This window comes from Camelus bactrianus, chromosome X (genome assembly GCF_048773025.1).
Source record: "Camelus bactrianus isolate YW-2024 breed Bactrian camel chromosome X, ASM4877302v1, whole genome shotgun sequence".
In the NCBI taxonomy this organism is placed as follows: domain Eukaryota; kingdom Metazoa; phylum Chordata; class Mammalia; order Artiodactyla; family Camelidae; genus Camelus; species Camelus bactrianus.
Window position 1 is genome coordinate 41526319 of NC_133575.1, and position 12042 is coordinate 41538360.

Here is a 12042-nt window from a genome sequence, read left to right on the forward strand (position 1 = left end):
TCTGAACTTAAGAGTATAAGATGGACAGTGACAGACAAAAGAAGGTTAGAGTTACATTACAAGACCAAAATCATGTAGAGCCTCGTAAATCATGTTGAGGACTTCTTCCTAAAAGAAATGAGAACCCAAAGGAACCCTTTGGGCAAGAGAGTGGTATGATCAAATCTTTGTTTTACATTTTTGCTTTAACAGATTATTTAACTTTTTGATAAATGGTGCTAGAATAACTGGACATTCACATGCCAAAAAATGAACCTTAATCTACACCTTGTACCCTAAATAAAAATTAACTCAAAACAGATCTAAACATAAGCTCTATAACAATAATACCTTTAGAAGAAAACATATGAGAAAAACCTTTGTGACCCTGAGGCAGATAAAAATTTCTTAGATATAACACCAAAACTATAAGCAACAGAGAAGATTTTTATAAGTTGGATTTGCTGCTCTTCATAAGATGCTGTTAAGACAAAAGACAAGTCACAGATTGGGAGAAAATCTTTGTAAATCACATACCTGATAAAGGACTCAGACCTAGAATACATAAAGAACTCTCAAAATTCAGTAAGAAAATAAGCAACTATTTAAAAATAAAAATGGGCAAAAGAAATAAACAGACCCTCAACCAAAGAAGATAACTGGATGATAAATAAGCACATAAGAAGATGCTCCACACCTTTAACAGGGAAATGCAAAATAAAACCACAGTAACAGACCACTTCACACTCACTATAGGCGGGCCATAATAATAATAATAATAATAATAATTGGAAAATAACAAGTGCTGACAAGGATGTGGAAAACAGGAACCCTCATACACTGCTGGTAGGAATGTAAATGATGCAGCCACTGTGGAAAAGTCTGGCAGTTACTCCAAAAATAAAGAGTTCCCATACAACCCAGCACTTCCACTTCTAGGTGTTTACTCAAGAAAAAAAGGAAATGTATGTCCATACAAAGATTTATACATGGATTTTCACAGTAGCTTTATTCATAATAAGCCAATAACTGGGAACAACCAAAATGTCCTTTAATAGGTGATAAAACAAACTGTGGTACATCCATACTATGGAATTATTATGCAGCAATAAAAAGAACAAGCTATCAATATGCACAACCACCTGGATGAATCCCAACATAATTACAGAGTGAAGAACACACATGAGAGAACACATACTTTCAACAAATGGTGCTGGGAAAAAAAGAATATCCACACACAGAATAATGAAGCTGGACCTTTACTTTACACCATACACAAAAATTAATTCAAAATGGATCAAAGACTGAAACATAAGAACTACAAATATAAAACTCTTAGAAGAAAAAACAGAGGGGAAGCTTCACAACAGTGGATCTGGCAATGATTTCTTGGATATGGAATGAAAAGCACAGGTGATGGAAGTAAAATTAGATAAACTGGACTACATCAAAACATAAAACTCTGCATCAAAGGACACAAAAGAGCAAATGGCAACCAACGGAATGGGAGAAAGTATTTTCACAGTATATCTGAAAAGCTGTTAACATCCAGAATATAAAAGGAACTCCTATAACTCAACCACAAAAAAAACAAACAATCCAATTCAAAAACAGGCAAAGGGCTTGAATAGACATTTCTCAAAAAATGACATACAAATGGCCAACTTGCACATGAAAAGATACTAATCATCAAGGAAATGCAAATCAAAACCATACTGAGATACCACCTCATACCCATTAAGATGGCTACTATCAAAAAATAATAAATAACAAAGCTGGCAAAAGTGTGGGGAAACTGGGCTGCGACCAGTGTGGAGCATGTGGGCCCAGACACTGCCCACCAGTCCTGCTCTGCTCTCTGTGCATAAATTCACAGACAAACATGAATGGATGACAACAGAAACCAGTGTTGGAACAGTGGGAATCAGCAACTTTGCACAGGGAGCTTTGGGAGATGTTGTTTACTGCAGTCAGCCTGAAGCTGCTTTCAGCAAAAGAAACTACTTGCAACAATGTTAGTAGAAGAAAATACCCCTTAACTTCCTAATCACTTCAGATAAACATTATGCATCTTTTTCACTGATGATTTTTAGGCTAGGCTCCAGTTATAATATTCAGAATTCTCGAAATTATCTGTGGTAAAACTAGTTATAAAAAGCATGCAATTCACATTGTAATATGACTATAACTCAATAAAAAATGTAAAAAGATAAAGTATGCAATTCAAGCATAACGTTATCTTAAGCCTTAGGTAATATTTTAACTTGGTTACATCCATCCCTGGATTTGGGTCAAAATACTTAATGATTTTCCCATTGGAAATAACTGGCAGTAGAGTAAAGTTCTGGTTAGTTGTACAGTGTCAGATGAAGAACAATACTATCTTAATTTTGCAATATACTGTGTTTGCTGGTACTATTTTTATACAGTGAAGCAACAGCCTCACAGGAAAATAAGAAACAGTTAAATAAAAAAAAAATTCAACTTCTTAATTTGAAAAAAAAGTGTGGGGAAATTGGAACTCATATACACCATTAATAAAAATGTAAAACAGTGCACCTGCTTTGGAAAACAGTATGGAGGCTAAATAGAACTACCATATGATCCAGTAATCCCACTTCAGGGTATATATGCCAAAGAATTGAAGGAAGGGTCTTGAAGAGATATTTGCACACTCATGTTCATAGCCAGCACTATTCACAATAGCCAAGAGGTAGAAACAATGTCAATGCCCATCAACGAATAAATGGATAACCAAAATAATATTCTGTGCTATGTATACGTATATACCCCAGAATATTACTCAGTCCTAAAAAGGAAGGCAATTCTGACACAAGCTACAACATGAATGAACCTTGAGAATATCATGCCAGATGAAATAAATTAGTCACATAAAAACAACACTGCATGATTCCACTTAGGTGAAGTACCTAGGGCAGTAAAATTCATCGGGACAGAAAGTATAATGATGGTTGCCAGAGGTTGGGGGAGGGAGAAATGGGGAATTACTGCTTAATGGGTAATAGAGTTTCAGTTTTGCAAGACAAAGAGTTCTAGGGATTGGTTGTGCAACAATGTGAAGGTACTTAACACTACTGACTATATAAACTTAAAGATTAAGATGGTAAATTTTATGTTATGTGTATTTTACCACAATTTTAGAAAAAAGAAACAGTATATGTAATTATATGATACTATGTATCTAAAATTCTAAAAACTGCAAACTAATCTATAGTGACAGAAAGCAGATCAGTGGTTGTCAGGGGAGAGGGAGGGTAGACAGAAGGGAGGAGACAGGAAAAAGGGATTTCAAAGGGGCACAAAGAAACTTGTCGGGGTGACAGGTACACTATCTTGTCACAATAATTTCACAGGTATAAACAGACATCAAAACATACCAAATAGTACACTTTTAACGATGTGCCATTTGTTTTACGTCAACCATCTCAATAGAGCTGTTTTTTTTTTTTTTTTTCAAAAAAAGGATAAATGGGATGTACTAATAACCATTACCATAAAGCCTTACCTCATCATCAATCTTCATCTGGAAGTCTTCCTCATTTTCCTCTTCTGGAGCAAAAAAGGACTTCTCACCATAGCCAGCATCCTGGAAGGGGACAAATCCACATATAAATCAATCAATAAATTGGAAAGCACAAGTTTCACTGAATACCAAGTACAGAACATCAAAGCACATTCTGCACAGAGAACGGATTTTGTAAAGTCTTAGGTGTATCTATCACCATTCTGCATCCTTAGGCTGATATATGTGGCGTTAAAGCCCATAAAGAAGCCGACTAGAGATGCTCATTAACTCAGTGGTACAGAGTTGTGCTATCCCATCCCAGCTAGATCTTTCCTATTTTGGCCTGATAAGGATATAGTGCTTCTCTAAACAACACGCCCAGCTCTCTACCTGGAAGGGTGTGGAAAACAACTGAGAAGTACTTTCCCTGCTTACACACGTCTTGTAAAGAACAGAAATTAAACTCATCATCTGAATGAATGAGCCACCATTTTCAAAGCAAGATAATACACCCTAAGTCCCTCATTAACCCTTCCCACTGGTATTGAGCGACACTGTGGCTTACCCTAGAACTGATATACAGAGTACCTCACGCCGTTTGAATTGTTAAATAATTGGTAATGATCTAGTAACCATCATTTCTATGCCAGTGAGAATAGTCTTCACCCTCGTCTCCCTGAAAAGACCCACAGGCACAGGCAGTGCCTAAGAGGAAGGTGTTCACCTTCAGTCGCTGCTCTGCAGCTATCATGCTATAATAAGCACAGCACTGCTCTGGAGACACCATAGCTCTGATCTCCTCTTCAGTTGGTAAACGAAAATCAGACTTCAGCACCCACCAGTTTGAGTCCATGCCTAGAAAAGATAGAGAGAATGAGACCGTTCTGAATGCCAAAGCCCTTTCACTGACAGCATCAGGGATAGCAAACCAAGATTAAAGCAGGCAATGTTCTAGACGGTACCAGGCCTAGCTAGCCACAGTTAGGCTGACTGTCCAGTCAAGAAAATCCCTGCTGCTGGATTTCTTACATCTCATATAAGACATCCAACAGTCATACTGAATTTCCTGACAGGCAACGTTAAATAGCAATCAGAGCCTCTGTAATTAGAAGATTTTTACCTCCTTTCGATGACTACAATTTTTTTTCTATCAGTTGTATGCTTATCCTTTAACTGGAAGCCCTAATTCTTTCCTGGAAAGAGGCAGAGAGGACAAATAATCAGTCACAATTGATGACCTGTGCGTTTGAAGTCAGCGCAGAGCTTTAGCCTCTTCCGGATGCTGCTCTCTGAGTGGGAAGGAAAGGCTTTTTTTATATCTTCCATTCGGATCCGCCGAGGCCGATCTTTACTCTTCCAGAACAGGCGGTAAATAAAAACCTGCCCAACAAACCAAATTTTTATTTGGCAAAATTAGGATAAAAGCCCTTACCAGGGCCCCTTCCCCTGCTAAGTCCCTATGTGTTTTGATCTTTCCTGATGTGCCCCGAAATCCACATATCCTTTTATGTACATCCAGATGCCCTCCCTATCCTCTCCTTCTTACCTGGAGAAAGTCTCGGATATGTGTATTGGCCCTTTTGGAGTTGGGCCCAGGAACTTCAAACAAGGGGCACTGCTGGCCAACCACAAAAATATCCACTAATTCTCGAATATAGTAACCTTGTCTGGTGCGAATGATAAGGAAGTCAGTTTCTGGCATCTTATGAAGATAAATTGGGGCACGAAAAAGGTTGTTCTCAAATGCCTAACAAAAATAAAAACACCGAAGTTATATACAGAGAAGCCCTAGAAATGTAGTCTAAGGAAGGAATAAGGAAGGGAAACCAAGCTAGTTTGTTCTCTATCCCCATTATGCCATCTAAGGTCTATCGAGTAATATAAACAAATTGTAATACAGAACATCAAATGGGATTAGATAATTTTTTATCCACTGGCTACCTTTAAGAGTCGGTAGCGGGGAATCTACTGGATTTGGATTCTCTTGATATTGACTCTGCTACTCACTGTATGGTATCACACAAATTATTTAATATTTATGAGCTTAATTCTCCTTATCTATAAAGTGAGATACTTAAAATGCCTATACCTCACAGGATTGCTATTAAGGTTACATGTGAAAATCACTTTATAGACTAACAAGTACTACATATTATTACCCTAGACCCCAGCATAGCCCTGGACATAATATATGAGATCAAAGCATTTGTTAAGTAAATTAATTTTAAAAAAACAATGAATTAGAAAGTGTGCTAAAGAAGACAGACTAAACATGCAGGACAAAAACATTTGAGCTCATTTAACATGTTGATCGCCACATCACCCAAATCTGGGTGACAGTTTCCTCAGGGCCCCTGTCACCCAGATATGGGTGACCCTTTCCTTCATCCAATTATGTAGAATTTATTCCGAATTTAATCCGTGCAGAATAATGACATCTTAAGAAGAAATAAACTGTAAAGAGGTTGAAAATTGAAATCAAGAAAAGAAATTGTTTTTTTAAAACAGTTCCAATTATACTGGAAATACAAGCAGATTAATTATAAGCACGTATATTGCTAGTGTGTCACACTGCTGTGAAGTGTGAATCTGGGCCCTGCAGGAAACAGACCTGATCCACAGTGGGCAATCAACATGTTAAGTAGTAGCCAGGTGGAGATCAACTGTCACAAGAACCTGTGATTCTAAGGAAAGACCTCTCAAAAAATCAGAAAAGTAGACAGAAAGAGGGAAGATCTTCAGTACATAGGTGGGGAAAGAAAATTCTAAATGTGAAAAAGAGTTACAGGGGAAGATGAAAAAGGGTCACTAACAGACAGACTACAGATGTAGCCATGAAAGAAGGGGATAGATTGGCAGAAAATCTCAACAGAAAGTTGCAGAGAAAGGGATGCCAGGAACAGTATAAAGGCGATACTCAAAACCTGGTGGGAAATGGACTAGAGATGCAAAAGATAAAGAAAAAAAAGTGCTTTGTGAATGCTTTAGGAGAATAAGCAATAGAAATAACGGAATAAACAAGGTACAAAAGCAGGTAAAATGGTTAAGATTGCCAAGAGAAATGGCAGTAGGGGGGAAACAAGGCAGGAGAGTGCTAGGGATTTCTTCATGTCACTTGTAAATCTCTCTACTTTCCCATGACAAAATATGTAAAAGCTAGGTTACCAGAGGGCATCTCTACACCCATCAGAACAAAGAGGGGGAAAAAACATTTCACTATGGCTGGGGACGGTAAATGGCCCAGTTCAGGTGTGGTTCAATACTCAAAATGACCACAACTAATATAATCAAAACACACCAATTTTACACATACGAAGTAAACATTCATAAATTTTTAATTCTCATAAATTATTAATTCCAGGTTGACTTTCCTATGCCACCCAGATGTTTCTGGACTTCTTACCACTGTGTATTTTCAAAAACAATTTCAAATTCAGCTTATTGAATAACATAATTAGGAGGCAGTTTTAATAAAAGATGCAAAGAAAGTTTTGGATTAAAATCATACTGCTCTTTCCCACTGTTGATGTACAAATAACATCTCAATCGACTAGAATCAGTCCTTTCTGGGCTGGCTAGCTCCTCATCTATCAATTTCCTTAGGAAACAGTTACATCAGGAAAGAATTCCTCACCTGCAGTAATTGGCCAGGATGGAGAGAGCCAAGGAAAGGAGATGTATGGCAGTAAACAGTCTCTCCATATTTACAATCTGGGGCTCCGGGATCCTTTCCTGGTTTCTGTAAGGAATGCAACAGACCCAGTTACTATCACAGAATATAATCACTAAGTCCACACAAAATATCCCATGAACATAGCATTCTACTTATACTACTAACTGCAACAAAGATACTATTCCTTTCTCCCAATAAATATACAGTATAAAAAAGACGAAATACATGTTCACAGATGATCACTGGACATTTAACTATAGTTATAATTAAAAACAAAGATTTTCTGAGCAGAGACTCACCCGCTTATAATAGTTTTTTATCTTGGTTGCCATGCCAACCTGCATCATTAATGGTCCATTTTCCTCACTATATTCTGCAAGAATAAGATCTCCATCTTTGCCTGTGAGGTCCTGAGGTGTACGCATAAAAAACATCTCTCCACCACCTGAAGCTTGCCTCTCTTGTTCTCTCATCTGCCGAGGACAAAGAGAATACAGTGCAGCTACTGACAGAACAGTAATTATACACAATAGATGTTGTTCACTCAGACATCAAAAACTTTTACTTGTCTTTTTTTTTCAATTTCATTGCAAAATTTTTCAAACATATAGTAAAGACAAAACCACGAACACTTATTATCCCACCACCTAGCTATAATTGTTTATATTTTGCCATATTTGTTTTATGTATAACTATCTCTCGACAGATTTGGCTGAAAACCATTTTTGAAAGTTGCAGTTACCATAACACTTCACCGTATTTTCACGTGCATCTCCTAAGAATAAGGACATTTTCCTAAATAACCACAGTAACATTCTATCACATCTAAGAAAATAAATAATTCCCTAATATTATCTAGTATCCAGTCCACTTCTCTCCATTTGTACTCCAGTGTCTTTACAGTTGTCGGTTTTTTTTCCCCCTCACCAACATTCAAATCATACCTTAGCCTTCTTCTTGATGTGCTTTAGCAAGGGCTGGACTGAGTGGGGACCTGGCTGAGACAGTGCCCCAAAAGAGTACTTCTTTAGAGGTGGGCGATGGAACTGCCGGAGTTTGATGGGCCCCATGTGGGTGGGAAAGAAGGGCTGCCGTAATTCCACAGCAGGAATTGAGTGCTAAGACAGAAATACAAGGGGTCATATTAAACTCCAGCCTAGGCAAGATTTACCCATATCCTCCACCAGAACAAATCAGTGGTTCTCATCCAGCACAGAAAAAAATGCAAGTTTTACCTGGATAATATTTCCTCCAAAGGTGCCTCGAAGACCTTGTTGCTTAGGGTAGTAATATTCATCATTGGAGAGATTCCATGGGTCTTTCACTTCTGGCTGAGACATGTTCTAATGATAGGTAATCAAATAAACCTTAGTTAGACTACCCTTCTCCATTACCTTTCTTTGTTTTTCCAAACACCAAGTCCCTTTTCCCCCCACAGACCTGCTGTGGCTCCTCCTTGATGACTCCTGTTTTCCCTAAGAGAATTCGACTCTTCTTCAGGGATGATTCCTTCTTACTCTCTTTGGAGGGGGAGTTAGAAGTAGCCTCTTCTTTCTCATCAGGAATTTCTGAGGATGAAACAAAAGTCACCCTGGAGTTGTTATCCCTGAAGAACCACCTTTTCTACGGATACCTTTGCAGTTCCTAACCAGATTTCTCATCCCTCCCCAGACCACTTCTAGCCCATGATTAACTCCAACCAAACACACTACACTCCAGACACCTCTAAGGTACATTCCCACATTTGAGTTTTCCCTAAACAATACACAACTACTAGAGACTTTGTGTCTCAAACTGCTATCTAGAAGCACCTACTCTTGAACTTCCCAGCCTTTCTGATTTCCTTCTGCCCCCTGACATTAGCAGTAAGCTGTCAATTACAGAGAAGGAACACCGGTCTCGCCAGTACCATACCCAAAATGAGGTTCTCATCATTGGGATCAAGTGTCAAAACAGGAGGCTCCAAGAGCCGCGGCATGGCCTGAGCATCCCAAATGATATTGTCCTCCCAGCGTCCGTATACCAGCTCCTCATTGTCAATGGGAAAAATGGAGTACCAAGGCTTGTCATCATCCAGGGTTGCTACAAAACCTAGTCAAAACGTGAGGAAACAGTAACAAAACATTTATGCCCCCTTCAATCTAGCAAAGGGAAAAGGAGTAAATATTAGTAGTTACTTACGTTGCTACTTAGGAACACAGTGGATACAGTGTATTTCTCACTTTTAAAAGATGTTACAGACAAAATATTCATTGCAGTGTTTTAAAAAAGTCAAAATTTCAATGGCCAAATGTTTAATAAGGGACTGATTAAATAAATTATGACACTAAATGATATAAAATATGCTAACAATAAACTCTAGTAGTAAAATATATTAAAAATACAATAATTACTGGTAAATTATGAAAACATTCATATAAGACTACTATGTAACCAATAAAGTGCTTAAATAGAATGGAAGGAAGAAGAAACAAAATCTCTTGGATATTTGGTTGTCTTGACCTCTGAATTATAAAAGTAATCCAGAGTAATTCAAGAAAATTTGGAAAATACAGAAAAGGTATAAAAAGAAGAAAACTGAAGCTGCTTGTGACCTTACAAGCCAGAAAGAACCACTGTGAACCCCATAAAAGTATAGTTCCTTTTTATAGTAAGCTTTCTGTTTATACAGCGTGCTTTTTTTCCTTCATTTACCCAATCAGGGTAATGAAATATGCCACCTCGTATCTGTTTTTTCCCCATTTAAAATGAGTTTCTCATGCCATTAAATGTTTTTTATGAAGAACTTTAAATGACAGAATATTATGTTAAGTGAAAAGCACAACATATAAAACTGTATCAATAGGAATGAGCTCAACTACAGACACACAAAAGATAAGAAAACTCAAAGCAAAATATACCACAAAGTTAATAATAATAATAATAATAATAATAATCCTACACAGTAGGATTACCAGTGATTTTTGACACTATATTTTTAAAGTTTTCTACATTAAGCATATCAGATCTTTCGTGTGTGTGCATGTGTATTTAAGGAGGGAAAAAGCAAATTCAGAATGATAGTGACAAAGGGCCTTTGGAAACAAAAGTAGACTATAAAGATAAAAGCATTGTTCAGAAAGATGTTTAACTTCAAAGTAGTTTTCACATAATGAGAAATCAGAGTCCGTTCTAGCTCATTAACAGTGTAAAAAAATCATTATGGACTAGAATCGGGGCTCAGATCCAAAACACCTCACTGTCCCTCAGCAGCAGCAAAAATTGCAGCTCAGTCCACTTAAGATGACTGAGATGAAGGACAGTGTGCTGGACACAGCGGGCAGAGATGCATACCTTGCTGAACATTGTAAGCCATGGCATTCCTAGTCATGCTGGAAGGAAGCCAGCCCGCCAGGCTTGCACGCTGAGGTTTTGTTCCTTTGTGTTTGACATCCTCCCCATCCCAGATGATATCATCCTCCCAGTGCAGCTGTGTCACCATCAGGAAGTTTTCATCAGCCAGAAGATCAGTGCCATTGCTTTCCTCAAGTTTCCTGCAGTCCTATAGAAGTAGGGGAGGTACAACAAATCCCTGAATGGTCGCTCGTCAAAGTTCCCACTCCGAATTTCACATCAGATGCATCAAATGTGGTCCCTGACTTGAGAGAAGAACCTGATAATGAAGGAATATCTGCTTCCTCCCACTCCTAGTCTGGCGCAGCACTCATTTCACAAACAGAATCCTTGCAACGAGGCTCAGTTGCCAGGGTGACAGACCATACCAGGCAAAAGGTTTAGACACACCAGAACCTCCCACGAAAGACAACCTACCCAATCTCTCTCCAATTGAGAATTACAGCTAAATAAAATGGATAGGGCCCTGGGCTCACTGATGTGTTTATTACATGCCAGGGTTGCTTACCTCCACCATCCTACACTTTATCACAGGTTCATGATCCATCTTTCTCAGTTTGAAGCCATAGTCAAACCCACTGCCATCTTCAGGGACACCCAGCATATCATACCACAGTTGGGCAGGCCCATAACGCCATTCAGCCACTCTTGGTTTGGTGTCTGTCACTTTATCTATATCTCCAGTTGACTGGGAAAACTTGGACTCCACGGGAGCCATCATTGTGATCTGTAACAGAATGAAGTAGAAGGGGAGGAGGATATCCTGATTCCAGATGCTCTAAGGCTATAGGGAGTTAACCAGCAGCAGGGGAACTTAGAGCAGCCACGAGGATGATTCTTGAACAGGACTACAGTTAGAACATCAACAATGGAGGTATATCATGGCACACCCTACCTAGCGCTCAACTTTCCTATTCACCATCTGCCTGCCTCCAATACTTTTCCAATACCATAGGGAAGGGACAGCCACTGGGACTAAAATCATGATTACTCAACCATAAGCAGCACAGGATGCTGCCTGCTAAGGTATTCTTTTCAATTTAGACATAAGCTAGGGAGGAACACATTTGTTCCCCTCGTAGGTCTTAATTCCAGGTCTCTATTTTGCCTACTTCATCATCAGAGAGACACTGTTCTGGAGGCGGTGGCGGAGCATAGTCGTAGTTCCACAGAGACTTCTGGCTGACTTCTGACTCTACTGAGCACTCCATCTCCTGGGTCTGCTCTTCCTGTATCAGCTCACGGTGCTTCTTCTTCCTCTTTCTCCGAGCGCTCCGCCAAACAGATGGGACGTTCTTCCCCGGTCCAAAAAGACGTAGGAAGCGTAGCACCTAGAACACGGAACATGTCTTCCTATCTGACACTGAGTTTCTAAGTAAGTCAGAGACTCAACATCAGACAGGAAGACAGCAGTGTCTGGGTCTGGAAACTCCCTTGAGGAGTCTATTCAACTGTGAGAGAGGGACCAAAA

General features: G+C 38.9%; 1 protein-coding gene across 5 annotated transcripts in view; it reads right to left on the minus strand.

The window, feature by feature from the left end:
* The window catches only part of TAF1 (TATA-box binding protein associated factor 1), a 64423-nt gene that overhangs the window by 45585 nt on the left and 6796 nt on the right, over positions 1–12042 (minus strand). For all 5 annotated transcript variants that reach the window (XM_074359913.1, XM_074359912.1, XM_074359911.1 and 2 more), the window contains exons 6-18: positions 11684–11902; positions 11080–11298; positions 10512–10719; positions 9093–9269; positions 8619–8746; positions 8414–8521; positions 8123–8296; positions 7478–7651; positions 7140–7244; positions 5052–5252; positions 4744–4885; positions 4230–4360; positions 3506–3586 (exon numbers count right to left, since the gene is read on the minus strand). In XM_074359913.1, coding sequence (XP_074216014.1) covers positions 3506–3586; positions 4230–4360; positions 4744–4885; positions 5052–5252; positions 7140–7244; positions 7478–7651; positions 8123–8296; positions 8414–8521; positions 8619–8746; positions 9093–9269; positions 10512–10719; positions 11080–11298; positions 11684–11902 — 2067 coding nt within the window. The remainder of the gene's footprint in view (positions 1–3505; positions 3587–4229; positions 4361–4743; positions 4886–5051; positions 5253–7139; positions 7245–7477; positions 7652–8122; positions 8297–8413; positions 8522–8618; positions 8747–9092; positions 9270–10511; positions 10720–11079; positions 11299–11683; positions 11903–12042) is intronic.